This window comes from Stegodyphus dumicola, chromosome 7 (genome assembly GCF_044657685.1).
Source record: "Stegodyphus dumicola isolate Sdum_Otavi_A_Nest chromosome 7, ASM4465768v1".
In the NCBI taxonomy this organism is placed as follows: domain Eukaryota; kingdom Metazoa; phylum Arthropoda; class Arachnida; order Araneae; family Eresidae; genus Stegodyphus; species Stegodyphus dumicola.
Genome location: NC_140774.1, coordinates 108,084,321 through 108,103,962, shown reverse-complemented (window position 1 = coordinate 108,103,962; position 19,642 = coordinate 108,084,321). Strand labels below are relative to the sequence as shown.

The following is a 19,642-nucleotide window of genomic DNA, read 5'->3' as shown; positions in this document are numbered from 1 at the left end:
CCTGGCTCAGTAAAAGTAGGCGGCCAGTGCAACTCTGATTAAAAATCTAGTTATAACCACGTGCAGTGCTGATAAGCACCCCGTGTTTCTGTGATTCCTAGTTTCTTCTTTCTATGTATTTCTTTCTCCTGATGAGGAGGGACCTTTAGCTGCCCTCGAAATCGATTGAGTGTTTCATTATACCTATGCTAAATATAAGGTTGTTTTTTACGATTTTGAAAAGCTAGATGATTTTTGCATCTTTAATTTTGTCAGCTGTTTGCTCTTTTATGCAATACTTGGTGCAACACCATTTTTGAAAACGTTTGTTGTCTTCCATGTCTTAGCTTAATGAAAAATAGCCAGCAACGGTTGATGACTTTTTCGAAGAGGGTGTGTAGATAATCAGAAAGTACCACAATTTTAAATGAAATTGCATACTGCTTTTCTGTTACAAATTATTTTTATTTTAACTTGACATTTGAGTTCTTTTTCCTACATTTTGCATATCTCAGTTTTATATTATTTATATATTCTCTTTAACACATTCAGGTTAATTTAATATTCCTATATTTCACACCACACCACACTTACGTAAAACTAACTGTCCAATACATTTAGTAACTAAAACAAACAGTGTTTTACTGCAAAATAAAAGAGCTCATCACACGTCTGGTTTAAAAAAATATCTCTAATATTTAATTTTTAATCAAAATCGTAAAAACAACCTTGTATTTAGCGTAGGTATAATGAAACACTCAATCGATTTCGAGGGCAGCTAAAGGTCTCTCCTCATCAGGAGAAAGAAATACTTAGGAAGAAGAAAATAAAGGAGTCACAGAAACATGTAGTCTTTATCAGTACTGCACATGGTTATAACTAGATTTTTAATCAGAGTTGCACTGGCCGCCTACTTTTACTGAGCCAGGCTATCTGATCAAGCATAAAGGACAAGAAAAAATTAGTGAAGTTAAAATAGGGAGCGAGGGGCAAATGCACCTTACGCTCAAAATCTGAACTTCAAATGTTTTCATTTGCATTTCCCCTCGCTCCCTATTTTAACTTCACTAATTTTTTCTTGTCCTTCATGCTTGATCAGATAGCCTGGCTCAGTAAAAGTAGGCGGCCAGTGCAACTCTGATTAAAAATCTAGTTATAACCACGTGCAGTGCTGATAAGGACCACATGTTTCTGTGACTCCTTTATTTTCTTCTTTCTAAGTATTTCTTTCTCCTGATGAGGAGGGACCTTTAGCTGCCCTTGAAATCGATTCAGTGTTTCATTATACCTACGCTAAATACAAGGTTGTTTTTACGATTTTGATTGTCACATTAGCGTGTTTCTCTTCTAGTCTATTTAATTTTTATTCAGCAGCTATTCAGTAGTTTACTAACTGTATTCTTGAAATAGTACTTTTCATAAACCTTCAACTATTATTGAAACAATAATAATCACATTAATGCTGTAAATTTGCAATTTTGTAACTTTTTGGTTCACTTTGTATGGCACATGATATTATAAATTTGCAATTCCAAAATTTCTTTTCCTATGTTTCATGTCAAGCAGTTTTCCTTATTTATTCATCTAGTATTTCAAGTTGCTTTATTATTGAAAATAAACTCTAAATATACACTTTTGATAAATTTTACTTTCACTCATTAGCAAAATGGCATCATGGTGTTTAAAACTAATTTTAAAACTAATTTATGTTTTTCAGGATTATTTAGCAAGAGTTTCTTAGTTGTAATATTAAAGGAAAATGGTAATGGTACAAAATCACTTCCAATAATGATCATTACTCAGTTTTCTGCATTATTTAGCAAGATTTTCTCATTTATTATAGCAAAGCAGTATTTATACAGTTTACATGTTAGTACTTTTTTTTTTAAATGTTTGTCACTTATTTCACTTTTGAAAAAAAAAAAAAAAAAAAAAAAAAAAAAGTGGGATGGAATTTCTATTTTCTGGTCTTGTTGCCTAGAAAGTTGTTTTATTTATTTTGGGGATCTGCTATAATTATTTTTTTGCATTTTACTGTCACCAGTTTATTTTATTGAGCTATTTTATAAAGCCTACATTTTTTTAAATAAGTATAAATGAAGCAGTACAAAAACAAAAAAGATTTTTGTTGAATCACTTAAGCACCCTTTTATTCTATGACTTTTTGCCATCTTTCATGCAGATGGAAAATTCCTTTTTCTAAAAAGGTATTAGGTTTTTTTTGGGGGGTGTAGACAATATTGATGTGCTGTTTGATACTCTCCAAAAGAGTGACTCCACACCATTTAGAGAATTCTGAAGTGACTTGAAGAGATGCAAATCTGAGAGGGCGAAGTCTAGCAAATATGAGAGATAACACAAAACATTTCAGCCACACTCAATAGGTCTTGTCCAAAATTCATCAAAATGTGATACCAAACATAGTCATGATAGAAGATAACACATTAAAGATTAGTCAGTTCTGCACACTTTGCTTCAGTTTCCACCTTTTAAAACTGCCATTTGGGAAAAGACTATTTTTTAATTTAATGTTCAATTTGGTAGCAGCAATTCGTACTATGCATTTCCTTTGTAGAGTCACCACACACAAAGCATTATTTTTTTGTGATGCAGATCCCTTCTTGACATCGCTAAAGAATGTTCTTTTGGCTTACCCTATGATCTTTTTCTTTTACATTACAGTACACTATACATTTTGCATCTCCAGTAATGCATCATTTTTAAAAAAAGAAAAAAAGCAGCTTTTTTTGTCCCTCCCCCAAGCAGTGAATCACACGCCCCAAAATCCAAGCAAATGTATTCTGCTTTGTTTAAGTATGGGATACCCATCAGAGTATCTTACATACCTAACTTTTTTGAATTATCACATAGTGCCCTTTTTGGAATATTGATCCTGTCCAATAATTTCTCAAATGTATACCTTAGATTTTTAGCAATAGCTTCTTTTAACAGTTCCTTGCTTACAGTGGATGGACACCTGGAGAAGGCATCATCTTCAAGGCTGAAATTTCCATGTTTAAGCTTCTCAAGCCACCTTCAAACTGTATCAACAGAAACAGCCCTTTTCCCATATACAGTACAAATTTTACCAGCAGTCTTAATAGCACTTTTTTCCCCTTTTTTATAACAAAAGAATATAACAAAAATAAAATTTTGGGTTCTGAATTTTTAGCACTGCAACAAAACTTATGCCACAACACATGCTAGAATTATGCAACAGGAGCAGAAAGGACTATTCAAACATCCATTGCAATCAAAGTTATTTGGTATCAGCAGTAACAAAATAGTTAGAAGAAACTGCACTTCCATTCGAAAAAAAAAAACATAACTTTTATGATAACACAATATTTTTCCATCAATACTTCTTAGAAAAACAACTGTTAAATAATTTTTATTTAGGGGGCAGATTACTTACTTTATTTAATATATATTATATTATTTGCTATGTAGCAAATGTAAAACAGAAATTACAGTTTTGCTTTTCCGAGTTTTAGAGCACATTCATGGCTCTTTGCTGGTCAGTTTGAAAACATATAACTATTTATGGCACTTACATATTAATGTAACAAGAGCTCCTGAAGAAATTCCATTGCAGTTTCTTCCATCACCAGCACACATATTTTAAAATTAAGTTTAAGGCATAAAATATGATGAGATTTTTAATAAAAGCCACTGGAATACAACAAAAGAATGCATGCAAAAATGGAGACAATTTGACTGAAGGCTTGTTATGAGCATGATTACCCGAAGAAACATTATGTGTATGGTTGCCAGAGTTTAGCACATTCTGAAAATTTGGTGATTTCTACTAAGGAGGCTGGTTACAGTAACAAATAATTTTTCATTAATAATTTTCATCTATATTTGTTCACTTTGTTACATTCTTCACATTTTCCGAAATCTTCAGGTGGAGTGCATAGCTCCTAACCATTATTAGCTACTGACATTTATTAATTTTGCTTTTTTCCTAATCTTACCAAATTGCATAAGTTGCACACTTACAACAATAAAGGTTGACTATATGTCATGCATTGTCACTCCCAATGAGATGGTGCATGACAAATAACTTTAATTACCAATAGATTTTTTTTTTTTTAAATTATGATGGTTGTATTACTGCGAACATACATTTGTGTACTCCAGCAACAGGTGCTCAAACTGCTACATTTACATCATTTATTTTATCTACATTTAAGTTTATACATTAACATGCATATGTATTCATTCAAAATTTATTTGGTTATACATTCAAAAAGTAATAACTCCCAATTTGAAATGATCTGTAACTAATTTTGGATATATATTTATTATACATTAAAAAAGGGTATCATTCCTTATAAATTAACATGCATTCTTGCACACATATTAACTTACACTTAAATAATTAATGATTAATTGCCCATTTGTATGACAATCTGAAAATTATAAGAATATTTAATTCATAACACTAAAGCTAGATAAGAAAATAACTCAATAATTCACAAACTGATAGTAACTCTATGGAAAAGAAATACACTCTTACACAAAAAAAAAAGACCAAGGAGTTATCCGAATGGGACGAAAATCGGTAGAATTGATGTACATGTACAGAAAAACAAGTGATTAGAGTTTAAACAATATTGCATAATTTATTGAAGTGATCGAGCTTCACAAAGTGAAAAAGTCAGAAACGCGTTTGTCCACCTCTGGCCCTTATGCAAGTAGTTATTCGGCTTGGCATCGATTGATAGAGGTTGCGGATGTCCTCCTGAGGGATATCGTGCCAAATTCTGTCCAACTGCTGCGTTAGATCATCAACATCCTGAGCTGATTGGTAATGTTTGGCAAGCAGTAGAAATCTGCGCAGTGTGGAGGCAGGCATTATCTAGTATGTAAGACCAGGGTGGCATGACATGAAGGTCAACACAACGGGCCTTAGGACTTCATCGATGTACTGCTGTGCTATAAGGTTGTGACACATGACAAACAAAGGAGCCCTACTATGAAATAAAATGGCACCTTAGACCATCACCCCTGGTAGTTGGCCTATCAGGTTAGCATCACACCACTGTCCGGGGCATCTCCAAACTCGCCTTCGCTGGTCATCGGGGCTCAGTTCAAAGCGGGACTCATCACTGAAGACTCTTCTACTTAAGTCAGTGACATTCCAGAGCGAATGAGCCCGATACCACTGCAAACGGGCTTGACGTTGTACAGAGGTCAATGGTAGTCAGGGCAAGGGGTGCCGTGACCTCGGTGTCCGCCGAAAACATCGCGGCAAAAACAACGCAGAGGAAAACGTCACGGACAAAACAACGCAAGCCGAAAACGCCGTGCTACAAAACATCGTGGGAAAAAACATCGCAAAGAAAAAACATTTCAGTTCTAAAACATAGTGGTACAAAACAACGTCGTCAAAAATAAAGCGATTGAAAAACTTCGCAGTTTAAAAAACATTGTCGTCGAAAATATTGTTATAAAAAATAAAGTATCTACAAATCATCACATAACGATAACATCGCAGACATGCATTTTCAGGTTTTAATAATTGTAAATGGATATTCTCATGATGGAAAGAAGGATAATTTTTACTTTCATATTTTTATTAACTAATAAATTTTTGCTGAAAAAGTAAGAAGGAAACTTAAGCACAGAAAATTAAATGCAACTTATAGATTATACTTTTCATGAAAAAGTAAGTTTTTACCAGTAAAAACTTTATAAAAAATGATTTATTAATGGCCCTTGTGAGTTAACTATGTCGGTTTAAAATTCTATTAAGTGCTATAAGTTGCATTAATTTTCTATGCTTAAGTTTCCTTCTTATTTTTTCAGCAAAAACTTATTAGTTTGTAGTGTCCTGTGGCCCCAACTTGTCAGCAACTGTGATAGTGACTGCTACTAAGTGTAAATTTACACAGGCACGTAAGAAGGGTTTAAAGCCCTTTTTATTCAACTTTAAAAATAACAGCTGCGTCCACTTGACGCTCACAAACTATGCCGACCCGGCGGTTTAACTGAAACAGAACGTAAAACTGAACAATAATGACTGGATGAATAAAATAGCGAGATCACTATCCACAAAGCTCTGAGATGTTAAACTAACCTAACCGCGTTCTAAAATACCGCTGAGATTCAGCGAGCTTACTAATTAAGCAGTTGAAAGATTTAGCAAAAGCTGCTGAGATAGGCACACCGGCCGAAACGCGCGGTTCTTAAATTTCTACCTAGCAACCTTTACGTTCGCGATTCAAGAAGCACACCTACAATCTCGTTTTCCTTCTATTTAAACTCAACTTACTTCTGCTAAATTTGAATATAATGCGCGCTCTACTACAATTTACATACTCTAGCATTGGCAATTCTAGGGGAAAGTAAAGGCTTGACAGGAAAGATAGCTTAAAATAAATGTTAGTTAAAATAAATATAAACCCTACAAGTTAATAAAAAATATGAAAGTAAAAATTATCCTTCTTCCATCTTGCGCTCACAAATCATTATGGGAATATCCATTTACAATTATTAAAGCCTGAAAAAAGTATGTCTGCGATGTTATCGTCATGCGATAATTTGTAGATACTTTATTTTTTACCATGATATTTTCGACGACGATGTTTTTAAACTGCGAAGTTTTTGAACCGCTTTATTTTCGACGACGATGTTTTGTACCACGACATTTTCGCCTTACGCTGTTTTCGGCTGTAACCGTGACCTCAGCCCCCTTTCTGTGAGCCATCTATGAATGGTCCTTGCGGTCACTGAAGCACTAGTTGCACGTATAATCGATGATAATGATGCACCTGGGGCTGTGAGTGACGCTCTGACGATCGCTCATCTTCACGTTCTGTCATTTCTCTAGGCCTACCGATTCCTTCTTGACGCTGTGTGCGGCCATGGTTCACCCATTCCTGCCAACATCGCTTAATAATGGCATCGCGCCTGCTCAAATGTTGAGCTATTTGGCAATAAGAACAACCGGCTTCTTTGAGCTCAACTACATAACCTCTCTCAAATTCTGACATCTGAGCATATCGTTCGCGCACCTGTATGCGAGGAATACTTACTGTCTACCAGAGTACATGGAATGAAATTCGTAAAGAATTTATGACCTGGAATCGTAATTTCTCCTCTTAAATATCCTGCCAGTTGTGCAGATGAGATGCGGTTTAGTTCAACACCGCATTCATTGGCAGACAAAATGTAAAATTTTGCATTTTCCGTCAAAACCTGTATGCATATCAATTTGTGTCCAATTTGCTTTATATCTCCTCGGTGCGTCATTTTTTTTTTTTTTTTCTTCTTGTATCAAAGAATGTAATTAGAACTTTTAGTGACCTTTATATTTCACTTTCTTACAGAGAGCACTGTATGTAAGTAATTAATCATTTCAAATCATACCTTGTTGTCTTCATAGCTCCTCCTCTGTTAGGACACAAAGCACATGGTGGCCTTATACTAAGAGCACACGTACGACATATCCAGCTCCCTTCTGGTATTTTGGTAATTCCATAACATATCTGGTGAACACAGATGTTACAAGCATCACAAAATACCATTTCATTACCCTCATGTGAATCTGGCTGCAATTGGAAAGAAAAATAATTATTATTGTTAAAATTTTAAGTTACAATCCTCACAAATTACATAAATATCATGTAGCAAACTATTATCTGGTGCTATAAATATCTTCTAGACAATACTTTTCATATTACCCTTGAAAATTAAAAGCCATTACTTACAGAACGACAAACATCACAAATTGCATCTTCATCATATTCTATACCTAAGCCTTCTTCACTTTTTATTGCTTCTTGGAAATTTACATACGCCTAGAAATCAAGTTTTGAGCAAATGATAAAATTATATATTTTCTCCTCCATATAATGGGAAAATAGCATTTTGAAGAAAAAATTAAATATTCATTTATATTTTTAAATATACAATCTATTCTCTGTTTTTATTCAAAATATGATGCTATTAAATGAAACAGTATTTAAATTATATAAATATATTTATACCTGAACTTCAAACTCCTCAATAACTTGTTCCACAAATGTTTCTTCTAGTGGCTGAAGACCTAAATACAAAAAGAGGACACAACGAATTAAAAATAAAATATTATAAATTCTTAGAAGTCAATGAGCCTATAATTTATAAACAAAGGCAAAATATTACAATATGAGAACAGTTTTATACATTAAAATAATGGGTAAATAAAATAAACACTGCAAAATTAAAGCATTCACAAATTTATTTGTAAATGGTTTGGATAATATCAAAATGGAGCCTCTCTCAATGACAGGCTCTGAAAACAATCAGTATTATGATAACTAACTAAACAATGTCCTTAATAATTAAAATAACTTCTTCAAATGCAACCACACCTTAATCCAAGTAACATGACCAAAATGTGCAGTTTCAGTCTAAAGTACTTTTGAGAACTAAACAACTATTGTAACTTTTAATTTTAACAATAACAAGAAACCTTTATAGGTACATTTTCAGCTTATTTCTGTAATATCAAAAATGCTATGAAAAATGGTGATTAATTATTAATTGCATCATTTAACAACCTACTGCACACCCATAGGTTTCATTCAGTAGTTATAATGCAGCATTCTATAAATACTTCATTACATACATAATTTGTTCATACTAATTATTTTCATTTTCTGCCTGAACAGCTGGTGACATATAACAAATCAATGTGTAAGTATTGCCAAAAAATTTATTTTTGCTTTTGATGTCAATTCAATAAGTATGTGCACGTGTTTTTTGTTTTAAATTTCAAAATAGCAATTAATATCAGATTAACTATTGCAAACAATTTATTAAAAACGTGGCATGCATATTATAATTAAAGATTCAATATTGATTTATAACCAAGCTATCTATTACCAGTACTAAACTACATTTGTAAATAAAGCTTTACTTTAAAACTAACCTTTGGTTTAAGCAATTTATTATAACTTTTTCTCATTCATATAGACAGATTCTTTATATATCTGTAATTCAAATAAGACATAAATTCTTTTGCTAAATTAAGAAATAGCAAAAAGCAAAACTAAATTTTCTTATTTTAAAATTTCCGTATTAAAGAATTAAAATTTCAATCAAAAAAATGTCATGTCATAAATCTCATTATTAGAACTTGAAAAATTAAAAGTTTTCAATAAGTTGAATACACGTTATTTCCTGATAAAAATCTATTAAAATTTATGTTAATGCTTTTCATTTAAGTAGAATTTCTTTAACTCAATTATTCAACATATAAATTGTGCTTTTTTCAAATAGCGTTGAATTATTTTCTTTGCATTCTTCCTATATATGACAGATTGAAGTATCACCCCAAGCCATAGACACTATAGAAACCTTCTCTGTAGAAATTTTACATGCAAATTTACTGCACTAATGTCACTTCATGTTTTTAAAAATATACTAAAAAAGAAAATTATAATTTACTTCAGAAATGCAATCTTCTATGCTTTTATTTGGGATACAGCAAAATTCAGTCATCTAATACTTTACTATTTTTATTTAAAATGTTTAAAACATGAAAATATTTTCTTTAAAAAATTAAAATATACCATCTATAAAGAAAAGTTTTTATTATGCTGTTTGTATAAATGTTTTCATGAAATAATCCCATTGCTGAAGAAGTAATACTACAGAAAGCAAACATTTTATTAATATTCATTTTCACCTATAAGTGGACCTATGCTGCTTAATCCTTCATGCGTATATATAATTAAAAATTCGGCTATCTTTATTTTAGTTGTGTTTCAACAGTTTTTATCAAAACAATTATCCCAATATCCATGCAACAATTTCTCTCTTTGTTAAACATATTGATTCACATATTTATGGCTGCCCAGATGATATAGTGGTTAAAGGAGCCTACTGCAGTATACCCAAGAACCTGAGGTTCGAATCCCGGAGAAGGTATGGATGTTTGTAAACGTATAGTGTCTTTGAGGCATGGGACACTCTAAATATATGGCGAGCCAAAAGTCCTCTTGTGTGGATTGGTGGTAGGCAAGAGGGGTTTGAGACCCTCAGACCCCCCCCAGGGTGTTCTCCCTAAAAACTGGGGTGGAAATAAAAGTTCAATCTTCTTGGAGCTCTGACAACCATTCTTTCATGAAATTCATGGATAAGAAAATAACAACATATCTATGTAAAATCCAAAGTCCTTTAGAAGTACAGTTTTTCCAAGTCTCGTTAAATATAATTTTTAACTACTCAAAAGTTTTTCCCCGCTCCATTTAGTTTTGACTTACATAAGATTGACTATATTTCAAAAGATCTATTAAAATTAGTATAAGCAGTTACATATATCTACAATCTTTCTTTCATATGAATACAATGAGGGGGATCATATTACACGCACAATAAAAGCTCAACTATATGAAAAGCTTAGGAAGTACCAGATAAGTGAGGATACCAGTTATGTGAGATATAAAATGCTAAATATGTGAATACTATGAAAAGTAAAGCATATTGAAAATGAAATTTATGGTAGAAAAGCCAAGTGAATGAAAAAAATTTCAGACCTAAAATTATAAAATAATTATCTTAGTTATTAGCTTAAAATCAAAGCCTATATTTAAAATTATAAAATTCAGAAGGGAAAGGTTTAAAAAAAAAAAGTTCAGACATAAAAGTTGACAAATTTTGCAGGCTTTTAACATATGAAAGTACACATCCTATCCAATTATGAAAACTAATGGAGATGTCCATCAAACTTGCACCAATCATTCTGAATTTTAAACCTGAGATCACTTTTTATTTACTTAAATAATCAACTGATACAAGTTATGGACACTGAATATAAAAACATTTAAACCATTTATAATGCATATCCTGCACATTAGGGTACACTTTTCTTAATGAGAGAATCTGCAACTTAGAAAATTCTCCATTGCATGCTGTTCTGTAGGAGGCAGGTCTCAAATTTAATCTCCCCCCCCCAAATGAGAGGGAAAAGACAGAAACAGCAGTTAACTTATGTACTTGTTCACAAAAACTAAACCCTCTTATAAAGCAAAATCAGGTTTACATAAAACCTAGACCAAGATTTTATGACTGAGTTAAGTCTCTATTATACATTATTGATGCTTAATCATACTGTTTGCCAACAGTGTTTTATACATGCTTTAAAATGGCTTTACATATCTCTTATCTGTTTAATTTTAAGGGAGTATACGATTATAAAACATTCCAATTAGCTGAATGTCAGATAGTTGACTTTTATTGTGTATATATTAAGACTTTACAACTTAAAATATCTTAATAATTTGGATCAGAGAGGGGGAAAAAGAGCATAATAAAGAATACTCAACAGAGTTTCTTTATTTTTTAAATGCAAACATATTACCATTTTAGAGTAATTAGAAAGATTTGATTGAAATATTAATAGATAAGATAAAAATTTTTACATTTTAATATTATACAGCTATCAATATTCCAAAGCATTACATTTTTTAGTCTTGAAAAAGCCTAATTGTATTTTTTTTTAATTAAGGAGTTATAAAAATAAAAATTTTATTATCACATGCACTAAGAGGAAAAAGAGATATTACTGAGAAAGAAAGATGATATTATTAAAAGCTATGACAGTTCAGATCAATATACCAGCTTTAAAATGAAATGTATAAAAATTAAAATATTGCTATCATAAAGTTCAATAAATAATAATGTCCACCAAATTTTCTAACAACAATATATTTTGTACAGTGTGATTAACAAATACTTTCTGCAGATGCAATATCATGAGAAGTTTTAACAGATAATATATTCAAACATTTGTTTGACTTAGCAAAGAGTGTATTTATGGAGTTCATGGTAATTCATTACATAATTCTTCTGGATTAGAAAAACTAAATAAAATAAAATAAATGTTATTTTTTTAAACTATGCATAATAAAAAAGATTTCAGATTTATTACCATAATCTTCTCTATCTTCATTCACCATGGTTAGCCAATTCAAATCTACATCATCCATATCATACCGGCAAGTTCTCTCAGCAAGCGTATTCGTATAGCTCATGACATGCACTTCCGGGTTAAAAAAACAATCACGAGTAAAACGAATGAGCTTTTTGGGGCTAAAAAATAATCAGAAATAAATTGCATATATCAGATATCTATTTATTAATAATGTGGATTTAAATTTTTTTAGACAAAGGAACACCAGAATACATTAATTAATATAAATTAAAAATTTTATAAAATTCTCATTCTAAAATAAAATTTAATTAATATATTATACACTTAGTCAATAAATTTATCTCTGAATCATTCTCTGAGACTGTTTTCTGAGGAAGAAATAAGAAAAGGTTGAAAATCTGAGGAACATATAACACTGATTGAGAGATGATATACACAGGCAGCGGACACTATGACATATGTACAAAATGTTTTAAAATTCAGAACAATCGCCTCACTAAAATTTTCCTTTGTCTAATAGTAAACTTTGAATACAAAAATAATCACTTGCCTACTACCATCAGCAAGCACTTGAAGGCATGGTTCAGTTTGTTGTAATTAATTTGGTTACTATTTAAAATTAAAATAAATTTAGTTAATGATTAAAGTGGAACAATAGCTGTAAATAGTTAACCACTGGTACGGACCAGGTGTCCCCATTCATCATCAAATGAACTGAACACAATCATTAGACCAATGCAGCACTAGCACTACCAATCCTCATTTCCTAAATGCTAGGTATTTTAACATAGCCTAATTTGCATTCTGGGGAAAGTTGAAAGAAATGTATAAAAGAATTAATATGAAAAATAACTGATTAACTAAATTAATTTAGACAGACATAAAGGGTTTATTAAACGTTGATAATGAGTGGTATCCAGGTGGTGATTTAGACTGATCTCTGATTAGTTTCCCTCTAGATAAGCATAATGCAGGAGCTGTGGCAATGAAACTTTATCTGAACAAATGGAATTCAACTTGTTTCAAAAGCTAGGGAATGACTAGAAACAGAATGAATTCGATAAAAAGCAGATAACCAGTTATTAATAACCGCCACCAAATAACTATGCTGGCATTCATGTATTGTATAGAACAAACTGTTGGTAAAATAACGTTTAAAAAAAAGTGCCACATTCAGCTCAGATGACTGAAGAGTTCATACACAGGTCAGTCCAGTTTATGCTACATTATTGTGTAGTAGCATGTAATTATTACACCTAATCATTTAGGAAACCATTCCATATGACACTTGGCCACCTTTGTAACCCTTTCTTGTATTTTAATTGCTTGGAGATACATAAAACAAATCTCGAAATCTGCTATCTTGTTGTTACCACTTTGGATAATTTTCATCAAAATAATGTCAGACTGCATATGACCAATCATCTCCACAGCATGTTTGTAAAATAACACAACTGTCTCTTGGCCACCTAAGTTTTCCAACCTGTCCCCAATGAAACATATATAGGACATATTAGGATTCAAGTTACAGCCATCTTGCAATATGCTAACTTTCTAAACAATAATTATATATATATGAAAAACATTTTGCATAAGAGCATTCAACATCCGTATGAGCCCACATCAGAATGAATATCCTAACATATTACCACCACAGGCAGTTAGTTACAGACTCAAATTCATCACTCACCACACGACACTGATCTCATAATGCTCAGGAATGCCTAGAACTTGCTTTTGGCCTGATCAGCTGAAGCATCAAGCTATGCACCAAGAATTTTCAGTAGCACACCAACTTTGCTCATGAGATGCATTAGCACCATTCACTACAAAATAAATAGTTTTCTCTTCCAAATACAGATGACACCTCAAAGCAAAAAGAGTAAACTATACTCTTAATGGTGAACAATGTAGATGAGAAGCTGCTCATCCAACCGCAACTCAGCAGCACTGAGCAGATATTCATACACTCTGCCCCACAATCTAACAGTCAAACATACAAAAAAAAAAAAAAAAAAAAAAAAAAAAACCTCAATCATGCTTATCAATTTAAATCCCACCTGTGCTATGATAATTTTACAGGTATTGACTAGCAATATGGTACCCCTGAAAAGCACTGCACAGGATTTATACAGTGGATTGATCACTCATCATAATGGAACTGACATGATGGTGTTTCTCCAGTTTTTGGTCTGACTGGTTGAGGAATCAAGCTACAAACTAAGAGGGCCAAAATTCTATCACCATCAGAAGCAGAACAGCAATGAGCACACAACACTAAAATTCCCTTCATGCCCCTCATGACACCATCTCTAGAAATCAATAAAATAAAAAAATTCTTTACAAAAAGAAAATATTTCTCTATTGTATGCAGATGATGTTACAAGACAGCAGACTGCGAGAAGTATTGTTAAATCAAAACATGAGTTTTAAACTGCTGTTTCAGTGTCTGAATTTACTGCTGTGCAGGTTTAATTCCTTCACCTCTGTCTCCTTCATTGCTTATTTTAAACGTGACATGGAACAATTCTTTTTCCAAATCTCTAAGATTTTTTGTTTTTCTTTGAGCATGTTTAAAACACAATAAATTTAACATAGCTATTGTAATGCACCATTTGCTATAAATGTAATGCCAGTTTAGTTTACAGACTTCAGGCGATTTCACAATGGAAAGTAACATAAAAGCATGAAAAAGTAAAATACACTTGTCAATCTGAGATTGCAAAGAATTATCATAGATTTTCATACAGAGCATTTCAATACAATGCAGTTTATTTAAAATGTACTTCAACAATTGATAAAGAATAAAATTAAACAATACTTACAGCTTGAAATTTGCTTCTTTATTCTGCTTCCTTAAAACTCTACAATGAAACAAGAAACACATCAGGTCAAGCTTTCAGTAATAATAATAAACAGTAACAAAAATTAGACGTAATTAAATGCAACTATAACAAAATTTTTCAAGATTAGCTTCACTCATTTATTTATTTTAATTTATAAAGTTTTCTCCCCCTTTTGATAAAGAGTAATAAAATTAATATTTAATAAATAACAATACAAAACAGCAATTAATTGGAAATAATGATTTAAGTAGAGCACCAAGACAAGAAAAATGCTTATTCAAAAATGGAAAAAACTTACCTCATATTCTCCTAAAAAATATTTTTGTACTTGCTACATTGCGACATAAGATGGATTTTTTTTTTTTAAATTTAAATTTGTGCTTTTGGAATATTTAGCTTTTATCATTTGATCAAAGCTCCTAAGAACTTCTAAATTGGCATCTTTATACCATTACTAATAATCATAATCAAAAGCATTGTTTAAATCTATCACAAAATGACAAAATGTACAGTTACAGGAGAAAGAAATGCAGAAGACCAACACAGAAGTTAACTATAATATTAAGCAGTGAAAATTTTAACACAAAAACTGTAGTAAAAATTTGAAAATTCAAATACAATGGCATTACTGCAATTTCACTTTCTGGATCAATTTACAAAGCAGTTAACTCTAATAGGAAGTAGGGTGATTATGACAAAATATATCACGGCTATATGCTTATGGGAAGAATAGCTTAATGGAGGATGTTTCAAGAGAAAGTGGTTCATATTCATGTCACATGGGGAAAATGACAGAAAATCTCATGCAAGTCAACCCATTTAACAGGATATGAGCCAGGATTGTACTACTAGCATTCAGCAATCTTATCACTCAGCCATTGATGGGAAAAATATTATAGCAATTTGGGAAAAAAAAAAAAAAAAAAAAAATTGCAAATAGGCTAAAAATTTTAAAACTTCAAGACAGAGATAACATCGCAAAAACAATCTTTTGGCTCAACTTATGCAGCTGAAAAAATAATAATAAAAAAGGATGAATGTTATCAAAGTTATATTGAAAAATTTAGCTAAAATGCCAGTAAACTGATATATGTCAAGACATACCTAATATGTGGCTCAGGTAGAGCTTCAGGATATACAGGAACCTGGACACCCCTCTCCCATTCAGGTTTCCAAGAATCTTCAATTAGCCAATAATCATCTGGAGTCAATGGTTCACTATCAGGCAACTTCATTGCACTTATGAGATCTTTGCGAAATAACTAATACATGAACACAACATGATATTTAAATTAAGAATGCACTTTTTAATTTACAATAAAATATGAAATAAAACACTTTTCAATAATATTTAAAAAATGAACATAATGTAAATGAAAAGCTATTAAAAAATTAGGTGAAAAAAATTATTAGAACAATTTTATAAATTAGAATTGTTTCTATCTAAAGTAACAGATGGCAAGAGTATAAAAACTATGTATAAGTATACTATACTGCCCTACAGATGAATATAAATTACTTAATCACTCATAAGCAAAAAAAGTTGCAAAATAAACAAACAGAAAAAGGGGGAAAAGAGCAAGAAACAAAAATACAGAAGGAAAACATTTTCAATGATGTACACAATATAAATGAAATAATATATGATCACAAACAGAATTAAATATTACATTTTTAGGCATGTACCATTTCACTTATGATAAGAAATAGAAGAATATTATTTTGCTCACAGTGCACTAAAAGGCCAACTATCTAAAAAAGCTTGAGAAATGTCAAATTCTGGACAAGTGAAAATTATGGATACAAAGTCAAAATGACTAAATCTTAAAATTAAAATGAAGATCTTATCCGTTATTGGTGTTTAACTATACTGGCAACATTTTTTGTTTGTTTTGAGTAATAATCCTACACATGCACACATGCTTTATGATGGCTTTACAAATCTCTGATTGGTTATGAGAAAAAGGGTGGAAGGAGGGGGGAAAAGGTAAAACAAGAAGTTAGAAAAATTAAAATGTTCCAGCTACTTGAGCTTCTAGGTTAACTGAATGCCAGATAACTGGGCTTTTCCTATAATTTTATACACATTTCTCCTCATATTTTAACATAATGCTGAATTAAAATAATACATTAAAATATATCTAAGGTACTAAATACATACAAATTCTTGTATCTGTATGTATAGTTCTCTACTACAAGTCTTAACTTATAATACCTGTTAAACATTTAGGAGCAAAAGGATGATCTCTTGAAGGATATTATAATGTATTCTTAAAATTAGAGATATTTGCCTTTCTTACTGATAAACTAGATATATTTCTGGCACAATAAAACTTTTAAGTGCTTCCCTATCCAAGGAACAAACATCCATACCAATAAAAATGCTTTCATTTCCTACACAATCCCTGCACATCTGCGATGGAAAAGTCTTCTTTTGCACAACATGCTAGTAGACTTCACCAGACACCCATGATTTAGTTACTCTCAGAAATTATAGGAAGACCAAAAAGAGCTTTCACTTTTTTATCAAAGTTCATCATTCATGCAGAAATTTTCTACCAAACCACTGCAGTACTTGACACTTAAATTTCTGCCACAAATTTATATGCCTTTTGAAGTTTCCAAAACACACTCACCTAAATTTTGATGTGTATGCATCCTGATCAGAGGAAGACTCAGCTAATAAAGTTGAAAATCCTGAGAAATCTACTACTGACTATTGGAGCAAAGAACATCTATGTAAAGAAGGAAAGGCTCCATAGACATAATGTAAACCAGTTTGTCTTCCACGCCGCTAGAAAGAAGAGGGAAAATTCGGCAAGGGATTTGGCGACGGAACCTTTTGGTGAGAATCCCGCCTCTATGATATACTGGACCTGGCCAAGATTTTCCTCTTCCGCCACGTGTACAGGGAATTGAGAAACACGGATTAAGATGAATAAGAAAATTAGGTGAAGCTTCACTTTCACTGGCTGTTGAACTTGCATTATCCATATCACAGTTTGATGTCTGATTTTATATCTGTCAATATAGAGGGAAAAAAAAATGGAGTCACACAAAAGAAACGTACTATCATTCACAAAATAGTGATTCTGTCTTTGCACACTATTGTCCTTCCCTCTGCGAAGCTAGTGTAGGCGTAGTACGAACATTATTGGGATAACGAGTTACCGTCTCATAGTGCAATTCTATTATTGACTACAGTACTGTTATCCATTACAGGTGGCTGGCCCGGACCACCTGTTACTGTTTATTTTGATTACTAATCAGTCAGCGGATTGTTGACCTCCTACAGTACTATGGTGATATTCTTTCTACGTCGGTGCATTGTTTTGTTTATGAGTGCATTTTGTCGTTCACCACAGCCACAGTAAAAGAAAATGTATTGTGTTATTATTGCTGAGATGTACAGTGTTGGACAATCAACGATTTCAGACATTAAAAGGAGCAAATGGCGTGTGATGGCATATAATTTGTCATGGGTGGTGTGTGATTCGTCAGACCTTGGGTTTCATATTCTAAATGATGAACTTATTGAAAGTATGAGAGAAGAAAGTGCTGAGGAAGAAGATAACCTTAATGTCGAAGTTGAAGCAGACATGGGACAATCAGCTAGTGAAGCGTTTGCCGGCCTTGAAACTGCGTTGAAGTAGATGGAGTGTCAGCCCGAATGTGACCACATACAACTTCTCATTATCAAGCAGATGCATGACTTAGCTGCCCGAAAATGGATGAAGATAGTCAAACAGCTTACTTTGACCGAGATGTTCAGCAATCAAAGACTTTCAGCACTTGTAAATACTGTACAGAACATGTATATAAAAGTGTTGCCTTTTCATTTTCATTAATTAAAACCTCTTTTTTCTTCAAAAATAGCTTTTTTTCTCCCATTTTCAACATATAGTACATATAATAATTAATTAAAGTGTACCTAGACCCTTTCTTCAGAAGAAATAAAATTATCTGAATTTTTGACCATCTGAATGGTGTCCGGATCCAACTGATTTGGATAATTGGAGTTCTACTGTAACACTAGCAGTATAGCTCATTATTCAGAATAACAGCTAGTGGTCATAGTATATCCTGGCCCCCTCGCACCATTTTTCCTTGACAAGACAGAAAATACTGTCACAATGGCTTTAGAGACTACTAACATCAAATTAGTCATAATGAGTGTTTTATTTTCCTCCAAGTAGGGACTTAAATATCAAGCTACAGGAATTAAATCTCACTGTAGTGCCTAATCCAAAATTTTATGTTTTGGAGTGTGATTTTAATGCAACAAGCCCCTTTGGGGCACTTGCTCTGAAAATATTAGAGCACATAGCCTTGTAGAATTTGGCACAGCTCATAGGTTGGCAGTATTTACTTTAGAGTACTTTAGAGACTACTAACATCAAATTAGTCATAATGAGTGTTTTATTTTCCTCCAAGTAGGGACTTAAATATCAAGCTACAGGAATTAAATCTCATAGGTTGGCAGTATTTAATAATTGCACCCACCCTCCTCACTATCAGAGCACAGGGATGACCAGATGTGACACTGGACTCCTCCTCACTATTCCCTCAGATGTGCAATTGGGAGGTATCTGAGACACCATCTCTTAGTGATCACAGAATCATCAAATTCAATCTAGACTCCCAAGTTGTTTACATTGCCAAGCAACTTTTTAAGACAAAGTATGGTGGTCACAAAAAATTCAAAGTTTTTGTCCAGCCAATGGTCCAGGGGCTCATAGAGGAGTTGAAGGAGAGTAATACAAAGGAAGAAATTGATACTGCCTACTTCAACCTTATACAAATGCTCATGACAGCAGCAAAAATAGTCTATAAAGTGAAAAAGTACGCTAAAAAAAAAAAGCTTCAATTTCCTGGTGGAGAACTGTAC

At 32.3% G+C, this 19,642-nt stretch overlaps 1 protein-coding gene across 1 annotated transcript in view; it reads right to left on the bottom strand.

Annotated features, from left to right (window-relative positions):
- Positions 1–19,642, bottom strand: part of LOC118193372 (uncharacterized) — a 108,636-nt gene that overhangs the window by 50,490 nt on the left and 38,504 nt on the right. Inside the window, exons 5-10 of the mRNA XM_085820697.1 lie at positions 15,859–16,016; positions 14,734–14,772; positions 11,906–12,066; positions 7,977–8,035; positions 7,698–7,787; positions 7,357–7,538 (exon numbers count right to left, since the gene is read on the bottom strand). Of these exons, the coding sequence (XP_085676823.1) occupies positions 7,357–7,538; positions 7,698–7,787; positions 7,977–8,035; positions 11,906–12,066; positions 14,734–14,772; positions 15,859–16,016 (689 nt within the window). The remainder of the gene's footprint in view (positions 1–7,356; positions 7,539–7,697; positions 7,788–7,976; positions 8,036–11,905; positions 12,067–14,733; positions 14,773–15,858; positions 16,017–19,642) is intronic.